Source organism: Pelobates fuscus, chromosome 2 (assembly GCF_036172605.1).
Source record: "Pelobates fuscus isolate aPelFus1 chromosome 2, aPelFus1.pri, whole genome shotgun sequence".
Classification (NCBI taxonomy): Eukaryota; Metazoa; Chordata; class Amphibia; order Anura; family Pelobatidae; genus Pelobates; species Pelobates fuscus.
In genome coordinates this window covers 218,716,129-218,732,822 of record NC_086318.1, presented here as the reverse complement: position 1 = coordinate 218,732,822, position 16,694 = coordinate 218,716,129, and the positions used below count along the sequence as shown (strand labels likewise).

Here is a 16,694-nt window from a genome sequence, read left to right as displayed (position 1 = left end):
CCAAAGGGGCTTCTGTCATCTTCAAGCTTTTCTTGCGCTGTTCCCTTGCAAGCTGTTTAGTGATATCAGGGCTTGTGACATCATTGGAGGGAGCAGAGCAAGAAGCTTACAGCTCCCTCGCCACCTTCATTCATTACAGCCAGCTGCCTGCCTCAGATGTAACGGCCTGACAAATAACCACCGAAACCTTGCGCTTGAATTTTCTTGTCATAGACAGACATAAGCTTCTATGAAATGTTTCTTTTTCTTAAATAACAAAATAATTCCTACTTATCTTCTGATTACTTTGTAAGCTCCTTAAATTTCTATTATCATTTATTTTTTATTATTATTAAAAGTGACAGTGCTGCTTTAAGCATTTCATACATGAAAATACCAATTTTGACATCTTCTCATTCCCCTTGTCAGGCATGTTTAAGCATCATTGCTGTTTACCTCTGTTCTTCTTTAAACATTTTGAGATCCTAGAAAAAGCAGAAATAAAGTATGCGGTGTGTGTCTCAGTTCCAATGCAGTGAAAATTTGTAGTGTGTATTTAAATAGCAAGATTTATACAGCTTCATTTATGTGACTGAAATACTTTTACGTTACATGGACTGTTTAACTAAATACTCTGCTACCAATATCATGATTTGTTTAAAAGAATTCTCTGTAAGACCTTGCAAATAGCATTATCGCCTCTGAAGGTCCTATTTTTCTAAAGAAAACTAATGCAGTTCATCTAGCCACTTTTAATAGGTTTTACATCCCCCTTATTAATTTTGTAGCTTCCCTTTGCACATTTTCTAGTTTTGGAATATGCTTTTATTTAGAGGATACTGTAGCCACTTACCTTGGCCTACAGTCCCCTGCCGCCATCACATTTGCAAAGTCCACCCCCCACTCCTCTTCTGCTGCTTTCCGGTCTGCCCATGCTTCTTCTCCAACCACTGATTTGACCTGCTTGAGGTCCCTTCCCCAAGCAGGGCACACCTCCTTAGTGACACCAAGACACTGGCTTAGTCTGCTGTGCTGTGGTTGCTATGGGTGGAGAGCAGAAGTACTTCATCTGTTAGGTCTCTTATACCCTAAGCAGTGAGTGTTGTCCGAGAATTTGAGAGACAAATGGGAGAAATATAAAAATGTGAAACTGCAGGAAGCGCTTCTAGTGGCTGTCTGGTAGACATCCACTAGAGGCAGTCTTAACCCTGAAATATGAACATTGCAGTTTCTTTGAAACTGAATTGTTTGCAGCTGCATGGCTAAAATGACAGGGCCACTGTACCAGACTACTTCAATGAGATGCAGTGGTCTTGGTGCCTTACTTTAATTCTTAAGTATTAACCCTTAACAGCCCTTCAAGTTTCCTAACCACAGATGTTAAGCTCACAAGTCTGTAGTTTCTTTGAGTCTTGAACTATTTTTACATATAGGCACAGTTCTCTGGTACAATTCCTGAAAGAAAATAATCTTAAAGTTAAGTTAAACAGTGATCTGGATATTGTTACACTAAGCTCCCTGGGTGAATACTATCTTGCCCTGGGGCTTTCTTTACATTAACGTTATTTTATTGCTTTAACACTTTATCCTGTATTAGAGTTGCAGTTGGTGAATATTTTTTTATGGAACCCACTAACTTATATTTCCTTCAGAACGCTGTGGATTGTATCCTTCACCCTGGTGCCCATCATTTGGTGACCTGGCAACATCTTCAAATAATAGAATCACTGATGTGCCTAGGGGATTACAGACAAGCTTTGCGATACATAAAAGTTATGAACCCTCCAATAACATGTGTTCGAGAGGTCATATTGCACATGACTGTGCTATTGGCCAATAGGTAAGAATCTCTAATGTTCATTATCATTAAATCAACATTTTTTTGTGAATATAAAGCCCTCTAAATTATACAACAGTTGGGGGCCGTATGCACATCTCCATTTATGCTCACTATGATTATTATTGCCATTTATATAGCGCCAACAGATTCCCTAGCGCTTGACAATATTATGAGAGGGGGGTTTAACTATAAATAGGTCAATTACAAGAAAACTTACAGAAACAATAGGACCCTGCTCAAACGAACTTACAGTCTGTAGGAGGTGGGGTGTAAAACACAATAGGACATGAAATGGCAATCAAATAAGGTGGGAGTAAAGCAGAGCTGGAGGAGAGAGTAGAGTGCTGCCCTTTAGGAGAGAGCAGGAGACAGGTATGTGAGGTAGAGGTTACTCTGGGAGGAATAAGCTTTCATAAAGAGATGGATTTGAAGGCACTTCTTAAATAATTGAAGACTATGGGAGAGTCTGATGGTGGCTATTCCATAGGAAGGGAGCCGCCTGCGGGAAGTCCTGCAAGTGGGAGTTGGCTATACGGGTGCGAGCAGTTGACAGGAGGTGGTCATGGGCAGTGTGGAGAGACCGAGAAGGGGCAAACCTATGGATTTGTGAAGATAAAATAGGGGCAAGAATTGTTCAGTGCTTTATAGGTATATTGACTCCTATAGGATATAGGAAGCCAATGTAAGGACTGACAGAGGGATGAGGTGTGAGAGGACTGACTAGAGAGGAAAATCAGTCTGGCGGCAGCATTGATTACAGACTGTAGCGGGGCAATACGGCTTTTGGGAAGACCAATTAGGAGAGGTTTACAATAATCCATGCGGGAAATTACTAGAGCACGGCCAAGCTCCTTGGTAGCATCTTGCATAAGAAAGGGGCGGATGCGAGCTATGTTTTTAAGATGGAATCTACAGGATTTGGTAACAATACTGGATGTGGGGCTCAAAGTTGAGGACAGAATCAAGTATGTCGCCAAGACAGCGCGCTTGCAAGGATAGACTTATGTGGTTACCACTAACTTGAAGGGAAAACAAAAGAGGAGGGTCAGTATTAGGAGGAGATAAGAAAAGGCGCTCAGTTTTAGAGAGATTACGTTTCAGAAAGCGGAAGGACATCCAGTCAGAGATGGAGGAAAGGCAAGCGGTGACACGTTGCAGGACGGCAGGGAGAGGTCCGGGGAGGAGAGAATATATCTTTGTGTCATCAGCGTACAGGTAGTGGAATGAGGTAATAAGTTTGCAAAAGAGGCAGTATAAAGAGAAAATAGAAGGGGACCGAGGACAGAGCCCTTGGGGACTCCCTACCGAGACGGCATGAGGGCAAGAGGTATAATTAGAAAAGGACACGGAGCGTTGGGAGAGCTAAGAGGAAAACCATGAGAGGACAGAGTGACAGAGACCGAGTGATTAAAGAGTTTGAAGAAGGCGAGCATGATCAACGGTGTCAAAGGCAGCAGAAAGGTCAGAAGGATTAGTATGGAGTAGTAGCCTTTGGATTTAGCTGCAATTAGGTCGTTAGTAACTTTGGTAAGAGCAGTCTCAGTAGAGTGGAGAGGGCGGAAGCCAGATTGAAGAGGGTCAAGGAGAGAGTTGGAATTAAGCAAATGAGACATACTGGTAAAGACAAGTCTTTCCAGATACTTTGAGGAAAAAGGGAGCAGGGATATGGGACGATAGAAGGGGAGGACGGGTCAAGAGATATTTATATTTCAGGATAGGTACTACAGTGGCATTTTTAAGATCAGAAGTGTCAACACCAGAAAGAGAGAGCAGTTGAAGATGTGTGTTAAGGAAGGAAGGTGAGATGGGACAGGATCGAGCAAGTGGTGGTGCGAGAGGAAAGGAGAAGCGCAGCCACCTCTTTTCAGTAGCCATGGAGAAAGTCTTAAGGGTAGGAAAGGCATGATCTACGTATGGTGGGGAGAGTTATTTCCTTATCTGTTTGATCTTCTTTGCAAAGTAGAATGCAAAGCTTAAAGCATTACTGGGAGAGATGTTGTCCACAACATCTGAAGTTCCGAACATAGTCCACATGCTGTAGTGCTGATGGTTGGCTACCCCTGCACTACATAACTGAGGTGTCTTACATTGCGGGGTTGCCTACCATTGCACTACAAAACTGCAGTGTTTTACATTGCTGGGTTAATACTGGTCTACTGTGCTTGGACCACTTCATTGAGGAGGTGATGTGGTCTTCAACAGTACACCTTAAAAGTAAAGTAATATGGTTGTTTCAGAGCTTGCTGTTAATATCTAGATTATATATTAGTATTTAACCCCTTCAGGACGGAGTCAATAGTACACGTTCTGATCAAAACAAAACGTAAACAAAACTGGAATTTGCGCTAAATGTCTGTTCAACCGTAATTCACCTCTTTCATATTAAATGCACCCACACTTATTATATATCATTTTGTTCAGGAGAAACAGGGCTTTCATTTCATATAAAATATTTGTATATGAAACAATTTATTATGAATAAAATTAAAAAAAAATGAGATTTTTTTTATTTATTTTTTAAATTTGTAGTTCCGCCTACCATTTTAGCTGCAAATGTCATAATACTGTTGGCTTTTACTGCAACAAAATGCACATATTTGTAAACAGCGATGTCTCACGAGTACAACAGTACCCCCCATTAACAGGTTTTATGGTGTTTTGGAAAGTAACAGGGTCAAATATAGAACGTTCCATTTTCAAATTGAAATTTGCCAGATTAGTAATGTTACCTTTGAGACGGTGTGGTAGCCCAGGAATGAGAATTACCCCCATAATGGCATACCATTTGAAAAAGTAGACAACCCAAGGTATTGAACATGGGGAATGTTTAGTCTTTTTTAGTAGCCACTTAGTCACAAACACTGGCCAAAGTTAGCGTTCATATTTGTTTTTGTGTGAAAAAAGCAAAAAACTAATATTTGGCCAGTGTTTGTGACTAAGTGGCTACTAAAAATGACTGGACATACCCCATTTGCAATACCTTGGGTTGTCTACTTTTGCAAATGGTATGCCATTATGGAGGTAATTCTTATTCCTGGGCTACCATACGGTCTCAAAGGCAACATAACTAATCTGGCAAATTTCAATGTCAAAAAAATGAAATGCAAGCCTTATATGTGACTCTCTAACTTTCCAAAACACCATAAAACCTGTACATGGGGGGTACTGTTATTATCAGGAGATTTCACTAAACACAAATATTAGTGTTTTAAAGTAAAACATATTACATATTTTACAGTAAAACATATTACAACAATAATATAGTCCATAAAAGTGCCGTTTGTTTGTAAAAAATGCAAAAAACGTCACTTTTACTTAAAATATCATCGTTGTAATACAATTTACTAGTTTTAAACACTAATATTTGAGTTCAGCGAAGTCTCCCGAGTAAAACAGTACCCCCTATATACAGGTTTTATGGTGTCTTGGAGAGTTACAGGGTCAAATATAGTGCTTGCGAATTAAATTCTCTGCACTTTCTCCCTGTGTTGTCAGGCATGTCAATCAAATTTTAATTAATCAAATGACATAATTATGTTAAAAAATTACTTAAATATTCACGTAGAATTTTAATATAAATGCATTTATAGGTATATAAATTCTACGTGTATACTAATGTAATCTTTTATGTAATTATATGTATTTATCTATATATATATATATATATATATATATATATATATATATATATATATATATATATATATATATATATATATATATATATATATATATATATATATATATATATATACATACAATAAATGAAATAGTCCATGCACTCTTGCTCAAAAAATAATAAATAGTATAAATGTTACTTGCCGGGTGCCACTTCCCATGGGGTTGTAGATAGAATCAAACCAGGAATAATTGGGTTGCACTCACGGTCTTAGATGAAAAGTTATAAATTTATTCCATAAATTGATGCAAAATCGACGTTTCGGTCCTCTCAGGGACCTTCCTCAGGATCAAATGACATACATACATACAACAAATATCGCCTTTATATAGCTATAAAATTAATACTTAATTGACTTACCCTGGTGCAGAGAGTTCAACCGCGGCGTTCTCCATTCATAATTGCGCATGCGCGAAATAGACGCGACCTTCCATAACCCGGAATTTCTCCGTAATGACGTCACTGAACGTCGTTTCCCTGGTTACGCGGTATGCGTTACCTAGGGAACTATTCTACACAGGAAAATCGCTTGCAGGTTATACTCCGTGCACCTTGGGACTAGATCGAATAAACAGACAATTTAAATATTTGATAAAAGGACTGTATGTTATGCTATTTAAAGGATACTATATTAAACTAACATTATACATTATGTATTTTAATACAACTAATGAATTAACATTGTACAGTATGTATTTTAATACACCTAATGTCCTTCATTTACTAAATAATAAAGAAAAAATAAAGAAAAAAATTTTAAAGAAAAAATTTTTTTACTTGTGATTCCTCCATATTAATATATAATGTACACCTGGATAGTGCTTTGATTTGTATGCATGCCTGCAAAAAGGGGCATACTTAACTGTCAATATACAAAATAATAATTAAACAATTAAAAAATCACTTGCTTTGCAATAAGTATGTAAGCAATCTACAAATGTATTCAAAAAATAATCAAAAATATTACTATATAGTGATAAATTGTGTAGTGACTTATAATAAATAATATACAATGTATAGGCATCCCTGTATTAATCGGGGATTACGTGCTAGTTTTATTAAAGCTAACTCTCATTAACTTTGTGTGTTGAGTGCCAGTGTTGGAAGAACCTTGTAAATGTTATTCAGTGTTCCCTATATAATAGCAGTGCATACAGTTATATGACCGTCTCGCTGGATATACTGTGTGGAATATTTTCTTCATTTAGATTAATAGTACATTTATTGACAATTTATTAATTGTAACTATAATGTATCTATCTGAATTACTATGACATATTGTATAGTCTTAATTGATCTTTCTATAGATATTGTTTCTACATCTAAGTTTCACTTTTTTGTAGTGCCAACTCATCGAATTCAATAAAGAAAAATGTGCCATTAATATTCCTAATCACAGTTATCTACAAGCCTACAACGGTTCATTTTTAAAAATCAAAAAACACAAGCAAAAATGGAGCTTATTAGAGAAAGGAATGATACGAGATCATTTCGTTGAGTCCTTTTGGAGCAACTGTGTCGAGTAGATATATCCAATACGTCTCTCTGTTGAGAAGCATCTTGCCTCGGTTTCCCCCACGTCTTGGTTCCGGGATATGATCTATCGCCGTAAATTTAAGAGATGCTAAAGGATGTTGATTCTGCAAAAAATGTTTTGCGACCGGTTTGTCGCTGGTGCCGTCCCTATACGCTGTACGGATATTCGATCTATGGCCGCGTATACGTTCACACAGTAGGGTCTGTGTTTTACCTATATAGGACAAACCACATGGACAGGTTAATTTGTATATAACAAACGAAGTTTTGCAGGTAATAGTATGATTTATCAGGAACTTCTTACTGGTATGGGGGTGGTTGAATGTGCGGGATGGGACCATGTGGCTACAGGTCACACATCCCAAGCATCTGACGCTTCCTCGATGCTGTATCTTCCCCTGCCGTACATAACTTTGTACAGGATCAGTTTTAACCAATAAATCACGCAAATTTTTATTTCGTTTGTAACAAATTAAAGGTTTCTGTTGAAAAGTTGATGGTAGTGTGGAGTCGCAGGCCAACATATTCCAGTTATCTCGGATAATATTCGATAATTGAACTGAAGAATCATTATATGTGGTTGGGCAAATTAGACGATTCTGTGTCTTCACAGAGGTTTGTGGGATAAATTCTCTCGCTTGTTTCAATGCTGTTTCCAATTGTGTGTGGTTATAACCTCGATTAAGAAACTTTGTTTTCATCTGTGTTAGTTGTTCTTCCCTAATTCGAGCATTGGAGTTGTTCCTTATGGTTCTGAGGAACTGTGCTTTAGGTAATGAAGCTTTGAGACGTTCCGGGTGTGCGCTTTGAGCATGAAGAATAGTGTTGCGGTCGGTGGGTTTGGTATATAATGAATACTGTAAATTATTCTCCTCCACCCAAATGAGTAAATCCAGAAAGTGTACTCTGTCTTTACTTATTTCTGATGTGAATCGGATTGGACTGTCGATTTTATTCAAATCATCTACCATCTGTTGGGCTTCCTGTATTGTCCCGGTCCATAATACAAGCAAGTCGTCGATAAATCTAAAAAATTGAAGTATTTTATCTCCATATACTGGTAAGATGTTAGTTGTTTCATATATATACATGTAACCGTTTGCATAAGCTGGGGCCATGGCCGCACCCATTGATGTACCGGCCCTTTGCATAAACCAGTCTTCTTCGAATCTGAAATAATTATTAGATAGAGCTAGTTCCAATAATTGTAATGTGTATTCAATAGGTGGACCGCTGTACGCCTCTGATTGTGTCAAAATTTGTCTCATAGCATCAATACCTTGTGTATGGGGAATGACAGTGTATAGGCTTTTGACGTCCATGGTTATAAGGACAATTTCTTTGTCTTTAAGTTGTATAGTTGACAATACCTTAATAAGTGAAGGAGTATCTTTAATACACGTGTCCAATTCCAGTACGGGTTGTTTAAACAGTGCATCTAACCATTTGGCAATAGGTTCCAACACACCCCCTACCGCTGAAACGATTGGCCGTCCCGGGGGGTGTGTTGGATCCTTGTGCATTTTAGGGATAGTGTATATGACTGGTGTAGTGGGAGTTGTATTATACAGATATTCTGCCACTTTTGGTTCCAAATATCCAGCCATCAAACCCTCATTCAACGAGACATCTATTTTACGTTGTACCTGGGTCGTAGGATCTTGAGGTAATTTCTCATATGTTTGCTGACATTGAAGTTGTTGTCGTATTTCTTGTGCGTAGTTTTCGTATTGCATCACCACAATACCTCCTCCCTTGTCTGCCGGACGTATGATTATACTTGGATCTTGTGCAAGATTCTTAATAAGGTTCCTCTGTTTAAGTGTAAGATTATGTCGTTTTATTTTATCAATCTTGATATGTTCCTTGGTCTCATGCATAATTGTAGACATATATGTTTTTAAAGTTGGATTATTGGAGATAGGGTCAAATGTCGATTTAGATTTGAAAGAAAAAAGTTGTTTTGGTTCTTGTGTTATCGCCTGGGGAGGTCTTTTTGCATAATATTCCTTCAGGCGTAAGTTCCTTCCAAACTTGAACATTTCTGTGTTCCATTTGAATAATTGTGGTTTCGATGTAGGTACGAATGATAATCCTTTGCTTAAAATGTCATTTTCTTCTTGTGTGAGTTCTCTTGATGATAAGTTGAATACTGGTATTATTTCCTGAGAGGGGGTTTTGTGCGGTTGCTGATAGATCTTACCACCCTGTCCTCTCCGGATGTTGGTTCGTCTTGGCTTTTTGTTTGGCTTCTTGTTATACTGGCTCCTCCCACTGCTCCTAAAAAAGTCTTTTGTTTGTTCGTTTCAGTATCTGAGGCGGACTCTCCTGATGTTATATCTATTGTGGAGACATTAGGTTTTTGTATACGTTTTCTTGGGCGTCTGGATCTTTGGTGACCGCCCGATAACCATTTATAAACTGTATGTTCTCTGTAGTCTTGTTTTACTCGCTCCATTTTCTGCTTTTTAAATTTAATAAGCTCATTCTGATATCTTGCTACTTCTTCCTTAAGGGTTTGCTGTAGCTTTAAGCCTTCAGCCGAATTCAATTGAAGTGCATGTGTTGATTCCAGTTCCAGGATTTTCTGGCGTATTTCTGCCAGATCAGTTTTCACATCTTTTATTATAATAAGTACCAGATCTAAAGATGCTTTGTTAAGCACTTGTGTCCAGTCCCTGCAGACTTGAGGTTTCAATCTGCCTATTGTAGGCACATTCATAATTCTAAAGCCTCTGGGGATTTGTTTCATTTTAAAATAATCTGACAAAAAAACTCCGTGTAAATCCAAATCAACTGCTTTTTTATGTAATCTCAATAGTTGAAAATAAATATCCTTGTTTGAATAATGAGTAGTAAATTCAAGACTAGATTTGTCCCACAAGATAGCCTGAGTCTCCTCAGGTGTAAACTGCAAAGTCTCTGCTATATCTGAATAAGCTCCTGCTTGTATCAAAAAATCATCCATATTTTATCCTTTAGGGAATGTCAATTAATGTAGTAATTTCCAAAACACTGTTACTAATGCCAGTATTCACAATTTAAATATGCAGGTGCTATGGGAGAGCTTTCCCCTTCGGCTCCCAATAGTAAATATACAATAAATGAAATAGTCCATGCACTCTTGCTCAAAAAATAATAAATAGTATAAATGTTACTTGCCGGGTGCCACTTCCCATGGGGTTGTAGATAGAATCAAACCAGGAATAATTGGGTTGCACTCACGGTCTTAGATGAAAAGTTATAAATTTATTCCATAAATTGATGCAAAATCGACGTTTCGGTCCTCTCAGGGACCTTCCTCAGGATCAAATGACATACATACATACAACAAATATCGCCTTTATATAGCTATAAAATTAATACTTAATTGACTTACCCTGGTGCAGAGAGTTCAACCGCGGCGTTCTCCATTCATAATTGCGCATGCGCGAAATAGACGCGACCTTCCATAACCCGGAATTTCTCCGTAATGACGTCACTGAACGTCGTTTCCCTGGTTACGCGGTATGCGTTACCTAGGGAACTATTCTACACAGGAAAATCGCTTGCAGGTTATACTCCGTGCACCTTGGGACTAGATCGAATAAACAGACAATTTAAATATTTGATAAAAGGACTGTATGTTATGCTATTTAAAGGATACTATATTAAACTAACATTATACATTATGTATTTGATACAACTAATGAATTAACATTGTACAGTATGTATTTTAATACACCTAATGTCCTTCATTTACTAAATAATAAAGAAAAAATAAAGAAAAAAATTTTAAAGAAAAAATAAAGAAAAAAATTTTTTACTTGTGATTCCTCCATATTAATATATAATGTACACCTGGATAGTGCTTTGATTTGTATGCATGCCTGCAAAAAGGGGCATACTTAACTGTCAATATACAAAATAATAATTAAACAATTAAAAAATCACTTGCTTTGCAATAAGTATGTAAGCAATCTACAAATGTATTCAAAAAATAATCAAAAATATTACTATATAGTGATAAATTGTGTAGTGACTTATAATAAATAATATACAATGTATAGGCATCCCTGTATACAGGGATGCCTATACATTGTATATTATTTATTATAAGTCACTACACAATTTATCACTATATAGTAATATTTTTGATTATTTTTTGAATACATTTGTAGATTGCTTACATACTTATTGCAAAGCAAGTGATTTTTTAATTGTTTAATTATTATTTTGTATATTGACAGTTAAGTATGCCCCTTTTTGCAGGCATGCATACAAATCAAAGCACTATCCAGGTGTACATTATATATTAATATGGAGGAATCACAAGTAAAAAAATTTTTTCTTTATTTTTTCTTTAAAATTTTTTTCTTTATTTTTTCTTTATTATTTAGTAAATGAAGGACATTAGGTGTATTAAAATACATACTGTACAATGTTAATTCATTAGTTGTATTAAAATACATAATGTATAATGTTAGTTTAATATAGTATCCTTTAAATAGCATAACATACAGTCCTTTTATCAAATATTTAAATTGTCTGTTTATTCGATCTAGTCCCAAGGTGCACGGAGTATAACCTGCAAGCGATTTTCCTGTGTAGAATAGTTCCCTAGGTAACGCATACCGCGTAACCAGGGAAACGACGTTCAGTGACGTCATTACGGAGAAATTCCGGGTTATGGAAGGTCGCGTCTATTTCGCGCATGCGCAATTATGAATGGAGAACGCCGCGGTTGAACTCTCTGCACCAGGGTAAGTCAATTAAGTATTAATTTTATAGCTATATAAAGGCGATATTTGTTGTATGTATGTATGTCATTTGATCCTGAGGAAGGTCCCTGAGAGGACCGAAACGTCGATTTTGCATCAATTTATGGAATAAATTTATAACTTTTCATCTAAGACCGTGAGTGCAACCCAATTATTCCTGGTTTGATTCTATCTACAACCCCATGGGAAGTGGCACCCGGCAAGTAACATTTATACTATTTATTATTTTTTGAGCAAGAGTGCATGGACTATTTCATTTATTGTATATTTACTATTGGGAGCCGAAGGGGAAAGCTCTCCCATAGCACCTGCATATTTAAATTGTGAATACTGGCATTAGTAACAGTGTTTTGGAAATTACTACATTAATTGACATTCCCTAAAGGATAAAATATGGATGATTTTTTGATACAAGCAGGAGCTTATTCAGATATAGCAGAGACTTTGCAGTTTACACCTGAGGAGACTCAGGCTATCTTGTGGGACAAATCTAGTCTTGAATTTACTACTCATTATTCAAACAAGGATATTTATTTTCAACTATTGAGATTACATAAAAAAGCAGTTGATTTGGATTTACACGGAGTTTTTTTGTCAGATTATTTTAAAATGAAACAAATCCCCAGAGGCTTTAGAATTATGAATGTGCCTACAATAGGCAGATTGAAACCTCAAGTCTGCAGGGACTGGACACAAGTGCTTAACAAAGCATCTTTAGATCTGGTACTTATTATAATAAAAGATGTGAAAACTGATCTGGCAGAAATACGCCAGAAAATCCTGGAACTGGAATCAACACATGCACTTCAATTGAATTCGGCTGAAGGCTTAAAGCTACAGCAAACCCTTAAGGAAGAAGTAGCAAGATATCAGAATGAGCTTATTAAATTTAAAAAGCAGAAAATGGAGCGAGTAAAACAAGACTACAGAGAACATACAGTTTATAAATGGTTATCGGGCGGTCACCAAAGATCCAGACGCCCAAGAAAACGTATACAAAAACCTAATGTCTCCACAATAGATATAACATCAGGAGAGTCCGCCTCAGATACTGAAACGAACAAACAAAAGACTTTTTTAGGAGCAGTGGGAGGAGCCAGTATAACAAGAAGCCAAACAAAAAGCCAAGACGAACCAACATCCGGAGAGGACAGGGTGGTAAGATCTATCAGCAACCGCACAAAACCCCCTCTCAGGAAATAATACCAGTATTCAACTTATCATCAAGAGAACTCACACAAGAAGAAAATGACATTTTAAGCAAAGGATTATCATTCGTACCTACATCGAAACCACAATTATTCAAATGGAACACAGAAATGTTCAAGTTTGGAAGGAACTTACGCCTGAAGGAATATTATGCAAAAAGACCTCCCCAGGCGATAACACAAGAACCAAAACAACTTTTTTCTTTCAAATCTAAATCGACATTTGACCCTATCTCCAATAATCCAACTTTAAAAACATATATGTCTACAATTATGCATGAGACCAAGGAACATATCAAGATTGATAAAATAAAACGACATAATCTTACACTTAAACAGAGGAACCTTATTAAGAATCTTGCACAAGATCCAAGTATAATCATACGTCCGGCAGACAAGGGAGGAGGTATTGTGGTGATGCAATACGAAAACTACGCACAAGAAATACGACAACAACTTCAATGTCAGCAAACATATGAGAAATTACCTCAAGATCCTACGACCCAGGTACAACGTAAAATAGATGTCTCGTTGAATGAGGGTTTGATGGCTGGATATTTGGAACCAAAAGTGGCAGAATATCTGTATAATACAACTCCCACTACACCAGTCATATACACTATCCCTAAAATGCACAAGGATCCAACACACCCCCCGGGACGGCCAATCGTTTCAGCGGTAGGGGGTGTGTTGGAACCTATTGCCAAATGGTTAGATGCACTGTTTAAACAACCCGTACTGGAATTGGACACGTGTATTAAAGATACTCCTTCACTTATTAAGGTATTGTCAACTATACAACTTAAAGACAAAGAAATTGTCCTTATAACCATGGACGTCAAAAGCCTATACACTGTCATTCCCCATACACAAGGTATTGATGCTATGAGACAAATTTTGACACAATCAGAGGCGTACAGCGGTCCACCTATTGAATACACATTACAATTATTGGAACTAGCTCTATCTAATAATTATTTCAGATTCGAAGAAGACTGGTTTATGCAAAGGGCCGGTACATCAATGGGTGCGGCCATGGCCCCAGCTTATGCAAACGGTTACATGTATATATATGAAACAACTAACATCTTACCAGTATATGGAGATAAAATACTTCAATTTTTTAGATTTATCGACGACTTGCTTGTATTATGGACCGGGACAATACAGGAAGCCCAACAGATGGTAGATGATTTGAATAAAATCGACAGTCCAATCCGATTCACATCAGAAATAAGTAAAGACAGAGTACACTTTCTGGATTTACTCATTTGGGTGGAGGAGAATAATTTACAGTATTCATTATATACCAAACCCACCGACCGCAACACTATTCTTCATGCTCAAAGCGCACACCCGGAACGTCTCAAAGCTTCATTACCTAAAGCACAGTTCCTCAGAACCATAAGGAACAACTCCAATGCTCGAATTAGGGAAGAACAACTAACGCAGATGAAAACAAAGTTTCTTAATCGAGGTTATAACCACACACAATTGGAAACAGCATTGAAACAAGCGAGATAATTTATCCCACAAACCTCTGTGAAGACACAGAATCGTCTAATTTGCCCAACCACATATAATGATTCTTCAGTTCAATTATCGAATATTATCCGAGATAACTGGAATATGTTGGCCTGCGACTCCACACTACCATCAACTTTTCAACAGAAACCTTTAATTTGTTACAAACGAAATAAAAATTTGCGTGATTTATTGGTTAAAACTGATCCTGTACAAAGTTATGTACGGCAGGGGAAGATACAGCATCGAGGAAGCGTCAGATGCTTGGGATGTGTGACCTGTAGCCACATGGTCCCATCCCGCACATTCAACCACCCCCATACCAGTAAGAAGTTCCTGATAAATCATACTATTACCTGCAAAACTTCGTTTGTTATATACAAATTAACCTGTCCATGTGGTTTGTCCTATATAGGTAAAACACAGACCCTACTGTGTGAACGTATACGCGGCCATAGATCGAATATCCGTACAGCGTATAGGGACGGCACCAGCGACAAACCGGTCGCAAAACATTTTTTGCAGAATCAACATCCTTTAGCATCTCTTAAATTTACGGCGATAGATCATATCCCGGAACCAAGACGTGGGGGAAACCGAGGCAAGATGCTTCTCAACAGAGAGACGTATTGGATATATCTACTCGACACAGTTGCTCCAAAAGGACTCAACGAAATGATCTCGTATCATTCCTTTCTCTAATAAGCTCCATTTTTGCTTGTGTTTTTTGATTTTTAAAAATGAACCGTTGTAGGCTTGTAGATAACTGTGATTAGGAATATTAATGGCACATTTTTCTTTATTGAATTCGATGAGTTGGCACTACAAAAAAGTGAAACTTAGATGTAGAAACAATATCTATAGAAAGATCAATTAAGACTATACAATATGTCATAGTAATTCAGATAGATACATTATAGTTACAATTAATAAATTGTCAATAAATGTACTATTAATCTAAATGAAGAAAATATTCCACACAGTATATCCAGCGAGACGGTCATATAACTGTATGCACTGCTATTATATAGGGAACACTGAATAACATTTACAAGGTTCTTCCAACACTGGCACTCAACACACAAAGTTAATGAGAGTTAGCTTTAATAAAACTAGCACGTAATCCCCGATTAATACAGGGATGCCTATACATTGTATATTATTTATTATAAGTCACTACACAATTTATCACTATATAGTAATATTTTTGATTATTTTTTGAATACATTTGTAGATTGCTTACATACTTATTGCAAAGCAAGTGATTTTTTAATTGTTTAATTATTATTTTGTATATTGACAGTTAAGTATGCCCCTTTTTGCAGGCATGCATACAAATCAAAGCACTATCCAGGTGTACATTATATATTAATATGGAGGAATCACAAGTAAAAAATTTTTTTCTTTATTTTTTCTTTAAAATTTTTTTCTTTATTATTTAGTAAATGAAGGACATTAGGTGTATTAAAATACATACTGTACAATGTTAATTCATTAGTTGTATTAAAATACATAATGTATAATGTTAGTTTAATATAGTATCCTTTAAATAGCATAACATACAGTCCTTTTATCAAATATTTAAATTGTCTGTTTATTCGATCTAGTCCCAAGGTGCACGGAGTATAACCTGCAAGCGATTTTCCTGTGTAGAATAGTTCCCTAGGTAACGCATACCGCGTAACCAGGGAAACGACGTTCAGTGACGTCATTACGGAGAAATTCCGGGTTATGGAAGGTCGCGTCTATTTCGCGCATGCGCAATTATGAATGGAGAACGCCGCGGTTGAACTCTCTGCACCAGGGTAAGTCAATTAAGTATTAATTTTATAGCTATATAAAGGCGATATTTGTTGTATGTATGTATGTCATTTGATCCTGAGGAAGGTCCCTGAGAGGACCGAAACGTCGATTTTGCATCAATTTATGGAATAAATTTATAACTTTTCATCTAAGACCGTGAGTGCAACCCAATTATTCCTGGTTTGATTATATATATATATATATATATATATATATATTTGCGGTTATTTGTATTTTATATATAGATAGATATATATAGAATGTCATTCTAAGTGTATTCTGTTTCCAATATATATATATTAATAACAAAATACAGTTAGAATGAAATTACATATGAATATATAATTTATTTTAAATTTTGTTTC

At 36.6% G+C, this 16,694-nt stretch overlaps 1 protein-coding gene across 1 annotated transcript in view; it reads left to right on the top strand.

The window, feature by feature from the left end:
* Window positions 1–16,694, top strand: part of AHCTF1 (AT-hook containing transcription factor 1) — a 132,432-nt gene that overhangs the window by 73,992 nt on the left and 41,746 nt on the right. Inside the window, exon 21 of the mRNA XM_063443190.1 lies at window positions 1,632–1,819. Coding sequence (XP_063299260.1) covers window positions 1,632–1,819 — 188 coding nt within the window. The remainder of the gene's footprint in view (window positions 1–1,631; window positions 1,820–16,694) is intronic.